This window comes from Mastomys coucha, unplaced genomic scaffold (assembly GCF_008632895.1).
Source record: "Mastomys coucha isolate ucsf_1 unplaced genomic scaffold, UCSF_Mcou_1 pScaffold5, whole genome shotgun sequence".
NCBI classification, from domain to species: Eukaryota; Metazoa; Chordata; class Mammalia; order Rodentia; family Muridae; genus Mastomys; species Mastomys coucha.
Genome location: NW_022196911.1, coordinates 56,911,792 through 56,927,793, shown reverse-complemented (window position 1 = coordinate 56,927,793; position 16,002 = coordinate 56,911,792). Strand labels below are relative to the sequence as shown.

Below are 16,002 nucleotides of genomic sequence, written 5' to 3'. Positions count from 1 at the left end.
AGTTTTTTTATTTTTTGTTTTGTTTTGTTTTTTCTTTTTTTATTAGATATTTTCTTTATTTACATGTCATATGATTTCTCCTTTCCCAGTTTCCCCTCCAAAAATAAAAACAAAACAAAAAAAACCACAAAAAACAACAAGAACAAACCCCTGTTGTCTCCCCCCTCCCCCTGCCTGCCACCCCACCCTCTCCCACTTATTGGCCCTGGCATTCCCCTACACTGGGGCACAGAACCTTCAGAGGGCAAAGGGCCTCTCCTCCCATTGATGACTGACTTTGCAATCCTCTACTATACACATGCTGCCAGAACAATCAGTCCCACCAGACATGAAGTTTTTGTTGGTACTGTGAGTGATGTATGTTATGATATGGATGTAAATGTCTCCCAAAGGCTCACGTTGAAGGCTTGGCTCTAGCTGATGGTGCTGTTGGGGGCAGGTGAGGGGGAGTTAGGTCATTGGGGTGTACCATTGGTGGGATACTGGGGACAGCCCTTCCCTCTTTCCAGCCACCATGAAATGTGCAGCTTTGTTTCGCCACACACTCTAGCCATGACATACTGCTTCCCCACAGGAGTCCTTGCAGGTGTCATACAGGGAAGTGAAGCCGGCAAAGAGAAAACAGTGAAAAGCTGGTACAGATTGCCTTGTGAGCCTGAATCAGACTTTGGGGAGTCTAATGCCAGGCAGTTCATTGTCAGCATAGTTAAAGCACAGTACAATTTGGGACAAGGTTTCTAGGCAACAACCAGTCCAATCAGTCCAATTCTGGGTACACAGTAAAGCTTAAGGTGTGACTACATAGAAACTCTTTCACAAAGTACATGTGACCATGTGAGTGGGTTCTACAACTAAAAGACCTAGAATCCAGTTTGGTCTCTGACCAACAGCATGGAGGTCAATAGGCCATAAAGTACATGTGATATCTCCCGTAAGGATAGATTTTTTTTTTTATTTTAGATATTTTCTTTATTTACATGCGAATTTCTCCATTCCCAGTTTCCCCTCCAAAAAACAAAAAAACAAACAAAAACAAACCCCTGTTGCCTTCCCCCTCCCCATGCCTGCCACCCTGCCCTCCGTAAGGATAGATTATGGTCTAGGGAGAGAAGAGTCTAGGATAATCATTCTGGGGAATTTGAATGGGATCACCAGGTCACTAACAACCTCCACTTCCAGCTCTCTGGATGGAATGCAGGGATCTATCTGGTTTATGTCTCCTCCACTGAGGAGACACCCCTGCATCATGAGCATTTCTGGTTCATTTTTGGTGCTTCTCTATGAATATAAGGACCTCCATGCCCACAACACTTCACCACAAACCCTGTGACCATGGACTGAATTCTTTGAAACCATGAGCCAGGATACATCTTTCTTTTAAGTTATTTTGCCACGGCGACAGAAAGCTGACTAATACACTATGAGTTAAGAGCCTGAGAATCATTTGTGAGTGCAGCTGAAATCGGCCTGTCCTGACCAGTTAGTGTGTTTATTGTCTTGCACAGTACTGGCTTTTAGACAGCGCAGATCTGAAAAGGAGCCTCCTCTCCTCCAGTCTCTCTGCCTTGACCATTTTCACTAAATACACATCTTAAACCAAGAACAGTGAGGGGCTGGAGAGACGGCACAGCGGTTAAGAGCACTGGAGTTCAGTTCCCTGCACCTGCCTCAGGTGGCTCATACATGCACATGTGAATACTCACATGTAGATGCACACACATAAGTAAAAATATGTCTTTTTAGGAAAGACAGACTGCTGCTCCATATGGAAATCCCTCTCCAGGCCCACAGTCCTGGTTTCTCCAAAGAGCCCACTTTATTTGGCAAAGTGCTTTTGGCACCAGGATCAGAGTCATGACCAAAAGGCTTTATTTTTTAGTTTTATTTGGGGGCCCTTACTCATGCTAGGCCAGCAGCCTAACATAGTTACAGTCCCAGAGTATGTCCACTATAAATTTAAGTTCATTTAAAGACTTATTTTTCGTTAAATCTAAAACTTTTTTAAAAGCTACAAGATCAAAAATCAGAAATGCCTCATTAAGTGCCCACGAAATGTAATGTTATACTCAGTCTGTTGAACATTCTTGAAGGTTTCAGGACAGTGGAATCACTTGCTTAGACTTTCTCACTGTGCAAGAAATCCCACGGTGTGTTTTAAGCTGAGTGAGTCACTTGTGGACAAACTCATGAGAGAAAGCCCTGCACAATAGAGATCTAGAAACTGCAGAGTACTCACATCGTGCATATGATAGGAATGGAGTGTTAAGTCCAAAAGCTAGGCTTGAAGAGAGCCTGCCTGTGTTTGGGCACCTATGTTGAACAGGATGTGTAGGAGACAACTATATGATATCCTCCAACATCCAGTCCCCGGCTTTAGAACAGCTTAAGGACTGAAGCTCCCAGAATACAACAATAATGACAACAGGACACCGTCCACATACCTGCCAGAGTCCCAGTCCTCACACTTGGCTTCAGCCACATGAGCCAGAAACTTGGGCCCAGCATCCTATCTCAACAATTCATGATTATTGAATTGAATTTAGCCTATTCGGCAGCTAGGGATGCATGTCAGTAGTAGAGCCCCCTGCCAGAGGCACAAGGCCCTCCTCAGCACCAGGCATACAGACATGTACACACAGACATAGGAGCAACAATGAACACAGCAAAATACTTCCATCCACAGAACTGCAAACACAAAAGTTTTAGAAGGTAGCTGGGCACCTGCACCAGGAGGTTCACAACTACCTGTAACCAGCTTTCAGAACCTTGCTGGTACATACACAAATATAATAGACAATAGACAGATAATTCTTTAAAAAGAGGAAGGTAAGTAGCTGGGCATGGTGGCATAGTGCCTTGGGCCGACCCAGTCGGGTGTCTCTCAACCTGGAGAGAATCAGGGTTCTGGTACTCAGGTGGGCAAGGAGTCGCCAAGTGACAAACAGATAGAAACACAAGAGAGTTGCAGAATCTGAGTGTATAGTCATTACAGAAGAAATAAGGAAATTAGGTAATACAACAGCCAAGGTACATTGAGGTCATCTGATGCATAATGATTCTTTAAACAAAACAGTGGTTACAACTGAGATAAAGTCAGCCTTATCTGAAGTACTCTAGTCCCTTCTTAGACCACAACCCACCTTCTTCCTAGACCATTGTAAATTCCTGTACATGGGAGTGACTCAGCTGTTGTTCTAAGTAGTTGTGGAAGACCTCCATTTGCCAGAGGAGCCCACCAACTTCCTTCTATTAAGTAATGTAGTCTGCCATACATGACTGTAATGAGAATTCTAAGTTACTTTGTTCAACTTGCCCTGGGATTAACTCTTATCCAGTAAACTGCAATGCCTGTTTTCTCTCAACACTGGAGGCATTTCATCTGAATAACATTCTTTCGAAATTCCAAGCCCAGGGTCAGCTCAGCAATTGACTAGGATGTTGGAACACTGGTAGAGGCCAGGAAACAACATCCAATCTAAACTTGGCTATTTGTCAAATCATTCCTTGGGGGCATCTCTATACCTATAATAAAACAATACTGAAAGAAAGCACTCAAAACTCTCTATTGACCAGGCAGTGGTGGTGTATGCCTTTAATCCCAGCACTTGGGAGGCAGAGGCAGGTGGATTTCTGAGTTCGAGTCCAGCCTGGTCTACAGAGTGAGCTCCAGGACAGCCAGGGCTACACAGAGAAACCCTGTCTTGAAAAACCAAAAAAACCAAAAAACAAACAAACAAACAAAACAAAACAAAACAAAAACAAAAAACCCTCCATTGACTATCTCAAGAACAAATCTGGACCACATCCGTGTTACGGGAGGCCACCTCCAGGAGACCAAGGACCTCCAGGAGACCAGTTTTCATAAAACTTTTTGCCTCAGGACTTCAGCCAAGCTTTTGGACTTATCATGCAGACTCCACGGGAGCGGGTATGGCAGCACAGCCTGTAATTCCCATCTCTCAGGAGGCACCAAGTATGGTTATTACTTCTCTACCTGGGATGAGGCAAATATCATTTTTTTTCTTGTTTGACCTTTTACAAAATTGTCAGTTATCATAGAAAAGAAAATAAATACCCAGGAGGCTGAAGCAGGATGTTTCTGCATGTTTAAGACCAGTCTGAGGACATGGTGCATGTGTGGGCTCTTCTCTGACCTCCACATGCATGCGGCGGCATACATGTACCATACATATACACACGGATGCTCACACAACATGGTACACACACACACACATTTATACATACACAAACACACCTTGACCTCCACAGGCACCAGGTATGAGTGTGATGTACATACAAGCAAAACACTCATGCACATACAATAAGATAAGTAAATCTAAAAAATTAAAACAAACCCAACTCGGCCATCTTACCCCTCTGCCTCTAATGGGAAGATCAGAAGCCCCGTTTTCACTCCCTTGTAGCCAAGACTGTCCTACCACAGAAGGAGTCACCAAGGTCACTTTCCCGGACCCCTGCCTGACCACCTCAATGCAAGTCAACTCCACCCTACAGATCTCCTTCATTTGTAAACATCTTTTAGGGAGGGAGTTTGGATTAGTGATGAGATCACTTTGGCCTAGACTCTGTGTCTTGTGTCAGACATGCTCCTATGTTAATGTTTCAACCATATTTAAAGGAGACTCAGTCCCCTGCCACCCCTCCCTTGCTGCCTCCTCTCTCTGAGGGAAGCCAAGGCTTTCACATGCTAGACAGTCAGTTGCTGTGCTGGCAAGCCACAGCCCAGCACCTCTTGAGCCTCTCTTGCTCATTCCCTACCTACAAAATATTTCTAAACTCTGTTCCTTCAGCCACAGAGTAATACTGAGCTCCCAATTTCCCCTGGCTTGATTGGGTGGTTATGGCTGAGGGTCTCTCTCTCAACAAGTGCAGCTTGCTGATGGCCAGGGTTGTTGTCATAGGGAAACTCGGATAGGATGCATGCCTGTTATGGCTCCACCACAGGACCAAACTCCGAGAATAAGAGACTGAGAGACTTGACATCAGCCAACCAAAGATTTCTAGTTTTCTGAAGAGGAAAAGTAGATGGAGGAGTGGTGACCACAAAAACAATGTGTAGCTGTGTGTGTGTGTGTTGTGTGTGTGTGTGTGTGTGTGTGTGTGTGTGTGCACGCGAGTGCAAAGGGGAACTAGGAAATGAGTCCTCTCACTTGGGATCATGGGAGCAGTGATAAGTAGGAACCAGCTTGGACTGCTAATAAGAGTTGATTGCTTTTTGTTTTGTTTTGTTTTACTTTCCTTGTGCAAATATAAAACAATTTTCCATGGAGAAAAGGACTTGACACTATAGTTCAGTGAACTGAAGTTCTCAGAAGAAAGATCTAGGTGGGTTGGTACCAATCAGAACTTCATAATTGTAGAGAGTTGGAATGCTGGAAAACCAGAACAAAGCATCTTGGGTTTTATTAATCTTCTTCATGACATCCTTGCCGGGGAAAACTTTTTTGGAATGCACTAAACTTAGCAGACTACCAGTTTCCTCAAATCAAAAGCCAAGAATATCATGAGACAGCATCCGAGACCAACAAGAGCACAGATTTCTCCTCTCTGCTATCACCTGCTTACCTGATGATCCCACAATGCATTTGGTAAGCTCTTTGATTTATGACTCTCTTTTTCTCTGCAACTATAAAAAGGTCATGAGACCATTTCTACATCCACATTATTCAGGACAACATGAATCCATGTTCCAGTGCCATGGACAGTCGTGTTTGGTCAAAAATTAATTATCCCATCTCCTTTGAGTTTTCTGTCAGCAAAGTGCTTGTGCTAGGCATTTCTGGGTACTGTGAAATAGTACTTAGCAAGAGAGACAAAGACTCTATTCTCTCGGGGCTGAGAGAGGTTTGGGAAGAATTATTTATCCCATCATTGTCCAAATACAGACCAACGAGCCCCTTAATCAAAAATGCTCCAAAGTGTCGGCCAGTGGTGGTACATGCCTTTAATCCCAGCACTTTGGAGGCAGAGGCAGGCAGATTTCTGAGTTCGAGGCCAGCCTGGTCTACAGAGTGAGTTCCAGGACAGCCAGGACTACAAAGAAAAACCCTGTCTAGAAAACAAAACAAAACGAAAAAAAAAATGCTCCAAAATACAAAAACACTTTGAACACTGAGAGGATACCACAAGTGGAAATCTTTACACTATGAAACTTTGTTTCATACACAAAATTATATTTATAATACAGTACAAAAGGAAATTCTGTGTTTAGACCTGAGCTTGATCTTCGAGTGCCTCACTGTGTATATTCAGATTCTCCAAAGTCCAGAGGACAAGAAATCAGAAATTCAAAACACTTCTCAAATATTTTCCACAAGGGATAAGGATGTGGACGATTAGCAACTGGGTTGGGTTCCAGTCGGAGACAGTTTTATTTGAGAAGGGAGTGGTTTAGAAAAGGCAGTCTTAACTTCTCTTAAACACTTCTCAATAAAGCATTAGGTAGGGGAGGGGATTGGAACTCCAGGCTGTGTCTGCAAGGTTGAAAACCAAGGGACACTGGCTTGGGAGCAGTCCAGGGCAAACTGACCTCAGAATTCTGCATATGCTCAGGTGGGCATGGTCTGTAGCCTGCTCTCCCTTCTCTCTGCAGCTTCCTCAGGTGCTTTCCCTCCGGGAGTAGAAAGAAAGGTGGTGGCTTCAAAACATGAGCTGAAAGGGAGCAAGCTCATGGAGCTCCTGAGAATGACTTGGTTGCCCAAGCTTAGGAACCTGTGAGCCGAAAGGGGTGACTTTCTCTGATTGGCCAGTTCCATCTACACACTAAGAAGTGCTGGGTAGAGTCAAACCTCCACACCATTGAGGGTGTGTCCCAAGACAGAAAGACCAACAAATCCAGCAAGTAGACCACAGGCTGAAGGTCATTTTTGGCTTAGATAAAGAGGCCAACTTAAATCTCAGATACATGAGACCCTGTCTCTGTCTACCTCCCTCCCTTTTTGTTTTTTAGAGAAAGGGTTTCTCTATGTAGCCCTGACTGTTCTGGAACTCTTTGTAGACCAGGCTGGCCTTAGTCTCACAGAGACTCGCCTTCCTCTGCCTCTGAAGAACTGGGATTAAAGGCCTGAGCCACCACCATTGGTGAGCCAGTTTCAATCACCAATCAATCAAAAGTTCTGTGCAGGTTGTATTTATGTTTTTAGGAATACCCACACGTGTAACCATAATTCTTTTCAAATCCTATTTTTAATGATGGTTCTTAAATGCTTTAACCTTCCTTGTAACCCACCACCCACCATAGGTAGTGGAAAAGAAAGGATATGGGGGTTAGGGGTGGACCTGTTTAGAAAGGATCTTTGGAGCAACTCCCATCTGTGTTGTCTGGAAATCGGCAGTTCATTTCACAGGTTAGCAGGCAGCAGCACTTGCAAACACCTCACAGATAACACCAGCAGCCCAGTTCAGTAGAGTTGGGTTCGCAACAGCAGTGACAGGACCTAACAGAGACAACCAGGCCTCAAGCCTCGGCTCCAGTCACCAGGGGGGACCAAGGAGGGACACCAGGAGAAGTTCTAGGCTGTGCCTCTTTTAGGGAAGTGAAGATCAGCCAAGGCAGGAGACCCAAAGGTGCTGCACAGCTAGCTGTACCAGCAAGCTAAGCTCTCTCTCCATCACTCTGTGGAGTCCTATTTATACCCTTCAAACATCACGGTGTCCTCCATGTGCCTTGCTTCAGTATGGCTCTTGCCTGAGCATGTGCATCCAATCAGCCTGAGTTCTTGGAAGCGGCAACAAACTGCAGCACACCACCAGAAGTTTTTTGTGTGTTTCTCTCTATATCGTCCTGACCATGCAGCTCAACTATGCAATGTAAGGTGGACCCACACATGCATGTTGTTAGCAAAGAATCCGTCAACATGTGTCCTTTCACATGCTTGCTTTAGCAGAACATCCTCTCTCCTGTATCTGCATCAGCGAAATGTTTCCTTCATGAGTCTGCCTGAGCCTTGACACCTGTGTCCACTTTAACAAAATGTTTCTTCACATGTTTGCCCCAGCAAAACACCATCCAACTGACTTTCCAAAGAACCCTTAAATTTCCACTTCATATATGTAAGGACAATTGAGACAAAAGAGGGGATGAAGTGGAAAAAGCATGGCAGAGTGCGTAGGGTCTGGAGGCAGGAAAGGGAAGAGGGAGATGTAAATTATATCATAATCTCAATAGCTAAAAATGATTTAAAAGTAATGAATGTTTAATTAAGGAATACATTTGAGTAAAACTTTTAAAAAATGCTGTAGAAGAGACATGTCTCAGGAAAATTGTCAGGCAAAGGAAGAATATTAAACAAACCTACCTGTGAAGTCTCACCTTCACCTAATTTAGAATTCAGAGTTTCAAAGGCTTATGTTCTTTGCCTGTAAAATAATGTTAGTCAGTGGAGACCTGATGGCTACTCTACTCTTCTTGTGTACACACCCAAAACCAAGATTTCGTCTTAAGAAGAATAAGAGGCAGTTCCCTCTGGAGCCATTTTGAGTGACCATGGCCCAGGAACACAGGTTTGGGTTTCTCTAAATTCTGAGTTCCAATGTAGAAGTTGGATCGTGAATTTTTTAAAAGTAGTTTTACAGAACAAAGAAAGTTATTAACTGAAGTTTAGAATGTATCGTTGGGTGTATCAGAGAGGTGGGTACACTAGAAAGGTAGGTACACTAAGAGAAGCGGGTGCATCAGAGAGGCAGGCCCAGCGAGATGGGGAGGTCTCTCTTAATTTAGCTAACCATTCCTCCCACCAATCCAAAAGCTAAGATTGCCATCAGATACGTTAATAAATTCCAAAAGGTTTGTTTCTATTTGTCATAAGATGTTGGCTCCGACACAGAGGTGGGCAGGAAATGGCTGTTCCAGAGGGCCAGAACTAACCCAAGGTAAACTAGTCTTTAAACCTGCAACATCCCAATCCCCCCTCAGGATTTTCCAGGTCTAATCAGTCAGCCAGACACAGCTGCTTTTCGGTTTTCATGCACACTTCCCATGAATTCTACCTATCCATATGCCCTCTAACCATCTTCAGCCTTCTGATAATTAATTCTAGCCATCTGTGCACCCTCCAATAAATATTGGTATGTCTCACTTGTGAGCTGGAAGTGCAGTGGATGAGAGCAAGGCACTATAGGTGGCACCTGTTCATTGCTTTGTCACTGGAATCTGAGTACCCACAGCAATTAAATGGAGATAAGTCTTACCCCATTTCTGAAAGTTACTGGTAATATATATCATATAAAATATAAATACATAATAAATGCCTTGATACCTGCCATGTGCTACATGTTTGCTATATTGTAAATAGTAAGGGATCACCATATTTCAAGGCATAAAAAATTTAGCAAGGATATATCAAAAGCAACCACTTTGCTAGGAAAGATGGCCACACTTTTAATCCTAATACTCCGGAGGTAGAGACAGATGGAGCTCTGTGAGTTCCAGGTCACCCAGAGCTACAAATTCTTTTAAAACAATAACTTTTGGAATTTTTAATTATTTGTGGGTGTTTATGTTTATGTGTGGGTATATGCTGTGAGGAGGCCAGAGACATCAGGGAGACTTGGAGCTAGAATAACAGGCAGTTGTCAATTGCCTTACATTGGTTTTGGGAACCAAACTCAGGCCCTCTGGAAAAGCAGTATATACTCTTAACCACTGAAAACAAAGCAAATAATTATGAATTATAACTGCGTATTGACTGTATGCCAAGAAACATGCTGAGAGGTTCGCAGATCTCTCTCTCTCTCTCTCTCTCTCTCTCTCTCTCTCTCTCTCTCTGTTTTTTATTTTTTCGAGACAGGGTTTCTCTGTGTAGCCCTGGCTGTCCTGGAACTCACTCTGTAGACCAGGGTGGCCTGGTCTCTGCCTCTGCCTCTCAAGTGCTGGGATTAAAGGCGTGCGCCACCACTGCCCGGTTTAGGTTCGAAGATTTCTCATTCACTCCTCCCAACCCCAGGAGAAGGGGGTACTGCTGTCGTCTCTTTCTCAGAAGAGAGACTAGGGCCAAAGAAGTGACTTGCTCAAGCTTGCAGGACAGAGAAGACTTGAACCCAGCCAGAACCTATGAATTTCAACCACACTTCTGACCACGCCCACTCTAGTTCTCTCCGACTTCCCTGGAGTCTGACCACGCCCACACACAATCTTCCCTCCCACTCCGGCGGGCCACGCCCACAGAATCAAATGTATTGCCTTCTCCTACCCCACCTTCGGCCCCTCTGCTCTCCCTCCTGACCACGCCCCTCGGCGGCCTCGCCCACTCCAGTCAGTTGCCTTCAGGCCCCGCCCCCGGCTTCGCATTCTCGGAGGACTTTCTCGCGCTTAGAGTCGCCATTTTGCTGTAAGACGCGGTGCGGAGCTCTGAGCTCTCTTCCTTCGGCAGCCGAGGCTGCGGCGGGCCGGGCTGGGGTCGGGACCAGGTAGGCGGGCGGGAGCCGCGGCGGGCGGATGGCGGGCTCCGCGAGCCCGCGCGGTGTCGGGCGGGAGCCGTGGCCCTTGTTGCTCCGGGGCGAGCCCGGGGCCCCGTGCTCGGCTCCACCGGCCTTAGTGGATGATTGGGCTCCATTCAGACGTAGGAGGAGCGGCATAAAATACTCTGCACGAAAATCTTTTCCTCAATTTGTTACATTGTTGATAGGATTTATTTATTTTTCTTATTTTGGTATTGCCACAATTTGGGTGTATAGCTTTTGTGAGGGATACGAAAATACTGAGCCCAGCTTTGAGGCCTGAGGAAGTGTGAGTTCTAATGTTTTTTTGGTTTCTTTTTTCTTCTTCTTGCGGTGCTGGGGTCGAACGCAAGGTGAAGCAGTGCAAGCGGCCTGCCATTGACCCATGTCATGCCGTAGTACTTAACAATTTAGATGCACAAATAAAAATGATGCATGCTACCGAGTCCCACTATAGGAAACCTTTCTTGTCTTTTAACTGCTGTAGTTTGTATCATTATCGCCCAATTTTTGCAGAGATATGCACATTATATTCATTAGCTACTCTGGGGTTTAACATAGAGCCAGTGTTTCTGCTCTTAAATAATCTTGCAGTTTGTGGGGCTTGATGGCACACCCATTAAATCTCAGCGGCAGGTGGGAGGATCTTGAGTTCCAGGCTGGCCAGCATGGTCTGCATAGCGAGTTCCAGAGGGCTACAGAGTCGGTTTTTTGTTTTTTGTTTTTTGTTTTCTTTTTAACTGCATTTACCATCATTGACCATATAGTTCTATACTTGGGATAAACTCCAAGAATTGACAACACCAAAACATAGTTCTGTGTTCTTTCTTTGGCATTTAATATGTGTCTTTTTTTTTTCTGAATAAGGTATGTTTGCAATAGACATTTCAAAATCTGGGTATTGGTCTGATTCTCTTGCCTGCTGTAGTTCATCAGGCTGCCATGTCATGCTCTGTGTGGCTGAGAGTTATGCAGCCTATTGTTGTATGCAAGGACTTGTTTTACAGATCAGACTGCTACCACACTCTGTCCTTTAGGGGCCACTGTTTTGAGGAAGAGGCCAAGGAGAAGCTTTTACCTAGTGTGACTTTGTTAAAAAGTCTGGAAAGCAGTGACAGACCTGTTTTGCTATTAAAACGGCTTCCCAAGGCGTGGGGGCTGGAGAGCTGGCTGGTTAAGAGTACTAACTAGTTCAACACTAGGTTGAGTTCCACCACCCACCCACCCACATGGCGACCTACAACCACCACCTCTAATGCCAGACCCACAGAGGATCTGACACCCTCTGCTGGTCTCCAAGAGTACCAGGCACACGTGGTGTGCAGACAAAACACCCATACACGTTAAATGAGTAAAATTTAAAACAGTTACTTCTCCAAGTTTAAAATAGTTTTAGATCTATTTCCTGCTTCTCCCAAGTTGTCACAAAGGAAAAAAACAAAAACAACAACAACAAAAAAAAACAACCCTCAAAACTCTCAGAGAGCATTAGCCATAAGAAAGCAAAATGCCAGTGACCACAGAATATGGAAGAGTAATGTAGTTTTAGCTCTGCCCTGCAGTCTCTCAATTATTTTATTTTGGAGACGGGGGTTTCTCTGGGTAACAGCCATGGCTATCTTGGAACTCTTTGTAAATGAGGCTGGCCTCAAACTCAAGAGATTTGCCAGACTCTGCCTTCCAGCCTCTGGGATTAAAGGTGTGTGACACCACGGCCAGGCCTCAATTTTTATTTTGTACTTTTTATCTATTTATTCTTAATTAATTAGCTAATTAATTTGTATATTTATTGGTTTTCCAAGGCAGGGTTTCTCTGTGTAAACCTGGCTGTCCTAGAACTTGCTCTGTAGACCAGGCTGGCCTCCAACTCAGAAGTCCACCTGTCTGTGCCTCCCAAGTGCTGGGATTAAAGGTGCCAACACCACCTGCCTGTATTTTTTTATTTCTAGTGTTGGTGACTAAACCCAGACCTGCAGTACAAAGCACCCAATTTTCACTAAGGTACACTTCTAATCCATCTCATCAAGGCCAGCTTTTTCCCCATGCTGCGGTTGGAACCCAGGCCCTGTGCATGATAGGCAAATGTGATACCACTGAAGCAGATTTTCCAGGAGTGAGTTAATGAAAGTTACTCCTGTATCCTTTTTGCTAACAATTGACTTTCAGTTTTGTTTGGGAACTGTTGGACCTGAAGTGAAGCTTTGTTCAGCATATGCTGGTTGCCTCTGCTGTCTGGACCCTCTGGTTTGGTGGAGACACTGTTTCCAAGCCTCTATCTTCATTGAGAGGTATACAGGTCTAGGAAATGGCCCAGTCAGGCCTGTTGTGGTGTAAGCCCACAGCTGTTTTCCTCTAGCCATCTTTATAAGGCTTGGTTACACAGTGGATGTTTTAGAGAGGAAACAGCACAAACTGTGCAGCTTCATCATCTCTAGTATGAATGTTGAAATATGGTGGTAAATCCATCTAAAACAAGTGATCTTCAGTGTGGAGACCTCTTTACTCATGAGACTTGACAGGTTGTCTCATTCAGAGATGAATATGATTTGTTCTTCAAAGGGTCTTGAGAATCTCTGGAAAAGATGTGTTCTCACCTATGCATAAATAATTTTCATATTCTAGAGTAAGTTTAGGTTAACCTGAAAGCAATTGCAGCACATGAGGGGAGAGTGGGAACAGTCTCTGTATTCTCCATTTCACAGGAAAACTGTGCTAAGGAACTCTGCCAACTAGTGATTCTTAGCCTGATAAATGGCACATTGAAGTAGGAGGCTGGTCTTGGTGGCACATGCATACCTTTAATCTCAGTATTTGGGAAGCAGGTGAACATCTCTGAATCTAAAGCTGGTCTTGTCTTCATAGTGAGTTTCAGGCCAGCCAGGGCTACATAAAGAGTCCCTGTCTCAAAAAACAAAAACACTGCTGGAATTTCTAAGTGGGAGAAAAAGTGGAACTAGAGGCAGCTCTTAGAGGTGAACAACTTGTGATGTGAGTTGGGCAGTTGTAATGATTGCTCTGAGGCCCTTTCTAGGTGCCCTGCCTGCCTCTGCTGTTCAAGGGTGGGCATACATTAGGATTTGGCATGGAACCCAAGGCATGCCTTGTGCTAGGCAAGCCTTCTACTCTTAAGCTACACTCCAACCCTTATGTCAGAATTTGACTTTATAAGCTGTTGCTCTGGATTCAGCTTTGGAGACCAGGCAGGCTGCTATGTTCATTTGAGCCACAAAAGGAAAGGCTTCAGGAGATGTACTGGAGGAGTACTGGGTAAAGAGAGGCTGGGCTGTGGTGTGAGTGAAGAGTAGAATGTTTCCTTTAAATCTGCAAGGAGAGAACCACAGGCTACACGGAGAGGGAGGCCAGTGCTAAGGTAGAAATTGGGGTGGTGGGCTCAGAGATGAGGGCTCCAGTCCTAGTGACTAGAGTCCTGTAGACCTAGCCGAGAGAGGTTGCAAGTACTTAGAAGAGCCCTTCCTACCCCTTAATACTTTATGCTGCCCAGGTCCTCTAGGTCTCTTGTATATATTTAGGAACTTCTTATTTGAAGTTTAGAGAGGGTAAAGAAGTGGCCACCCCAGGCATTTTACTGAATTCAGTAGATAACCAAGATTGTTGTGAACTGCTGTGTGGCTGCTACAATCCCAAACTGGGTCCTCTGCAAGAGCAGTAAGTGCTCATAGCCCTCACTCCAGCCCTGCTGGTGTAGTGTTTCTTTTCCACCGCCCTGCTTTTTGAAGCTAAGCTGCATTCTCTGAAAGCCAGGATTGAAATACTTGTTACAGAAGGGACAGGATAAGTTTTCAGACAGGTTTGTGGCTGTGCCCAGTATATCTAGAAATGATACTGAAATGGTCCAGGCTTTGGAAGGACGGTGCTTGACCGAGTAGTATCTGTGGACTCCTGGTCCACAGCCACTTTTCACAGTGTGTACCAGTGGACTCCTTACCAATATTAGTTGATGGGCTCTGCAGACATTTTTTGTGACTTATTAGCTATAGAGAAACTGCCCCACAGCCTGTGTTGGAACCCTGGGCTTCCCATTTAGAATATCCCTTAAAGCCTGCTCTGCTGCAGATATGCTGTCCTAGCCTGGCGACCCCTCTGTATATGTGCATGAAGCCTAATTGCCCAGGGAGGAGTCCTAGAAGAGCCAGGGTGGGGCTGGCAAATTTAGCCTTAGCAGTAATGCCTCAGGTTTTACTGGGAAGATGTATTTGTTTGGGGCATAACAAATATTTTAGTTCTCATAATAAAATAAAAACACTAAAACAAAACAAAACACAGCCAAATCAGCCTCCCGAAAACTAGCCAAGCTGAGTAGACACAGAGAGGACAGAAGGATGTCTGTTCTTGCATAGTCACATCTTCCACTCACTCTAGCACTCTCCCTGCGAGAAGAGGATTCTTAGCCCAGAGAGGCCAGGCCATACTCTTGTCTGTCCCTTGAGGACCACTTCTTCAAGGTTATCATCTAGTCAGCCTTGTCCCAGTGAGGGGAAGGAATATGACAAGTTGAATTTTTTTTTTTTTTTTTTTTTTTTTGGTGTTTTCGAGACAGGGTTTCTCTGTATAGCCCTGGCTGTCCTGGAACTCACTCTGTAGACCAGGCTGGCCTCGAACTCAGAAATCCGCCTGCCTCTGCCTCCCAAGTGCTGGGATTAAAGGTGTGCGCCACCACCGCCCGGCCGACAAGTTGAAATTTTTATTTATGTTTTTGTTGGTTTGTTTGTTTGTTGAGACAGGGTCTCTACTGTAGTTCTGGCTATCCTGGAACTCACTATGTAGACTAGGCTGGCCTTGAACTCACAGAGATCCTCTTGCCTCTGCCTCCTGAGTACTAGGATTAAAAGTGTGCCCTGACCAGGTGCTCTAAAGCACAGAGCCACCTCCAGCACTGACAAGATGCATTTTAGATGTGGCCCAGAGCTGCTGCATGGTGGGGTGTGGGGAACAAGTGTAATAGAAGGATCTGAGCCATTTATTCTTTGTTGAAGGATCCGCTAGTCCATGTCCTTGCTAATGGCTCTGCCATTTTTCTGTGTTAATCCAGGAGGAATTTTGTTGTCAGAGAATAACAGGAGGTTGTCCATAATTGACTTTAAGCAGCAAACAGTAAAACACTGAGCTCTTCAGCTCCGCCTTTCTTGTAAGTTTATTATTTATTCCCAGTGAGTATGAAAAATAATGGAGTTGTGTGATACCATTTGCAATCTTAAAATCCAAGGGTTGTACTTACATATACTATATCTCCCTTAAGATAAGAGCCACCATTATGGTGGCAACCATTTTCCTTCTGCTGATGTCATTCTTTGTTTAAAAACAAAATGTGCTCGGGTATATTTTACATAAGTTGGTCCTTCATCTATACTCTTTTCTTCTAGGCTCTAAGAATTGGAAAGCCAAGAAGGTTTTGATGTTTTGTGTGGCCCCTCCTGAATTAGAAGCCAAGATGAACATAACCAAAGGAGGCCTCGTGTTGTTCTCAGCAAATTCCAATTCATCATGTATGGAGCTTTCAAAGAAAATTGCTGAGTGAGTTCCAGT

General features: G+C 44.6%; 1 protein-coding gene across 5 annotated transcripts in view; it reads left to right on the top strand.

Annotated features, from left to right (window-relative positions):
• The first annotated feature begins 10,206 nt into the window (after positions 1-10,206).
• The window catches only part of Prpsap2 (phosphoribosyl pyrophosphate synthetase associated protein 2), a 33,453-nt gene continuing 27,657 nt past the window's right edge, over positions 10,207-16,002 (top strand). For 2 of the 5 annotated variants that reach the window (XM_031354163.1, XM_031354161.1), the window contains exons 1-2: positions 10,207-10,428; positions 15,840-15,990. Coding sequence is in view for 3 of the 5 variants with exons in the window: in XM_031354161.1 (XP_031210021.1) it covers positions 15,872-15,990 (119 nt within the window). In the remaining 2 variants the exon portion in view is untranslated. Of the gene's footprint in view, positions 10,429-15,508; positions 15,605-15,839; positions 15,991-16,002 lie in introns of all 5 variants that reach the window. The other 3 variants (XM_031354162.1, XM_031354160.1, XM_031354159.1) reach the window with 3 other exon arrangements.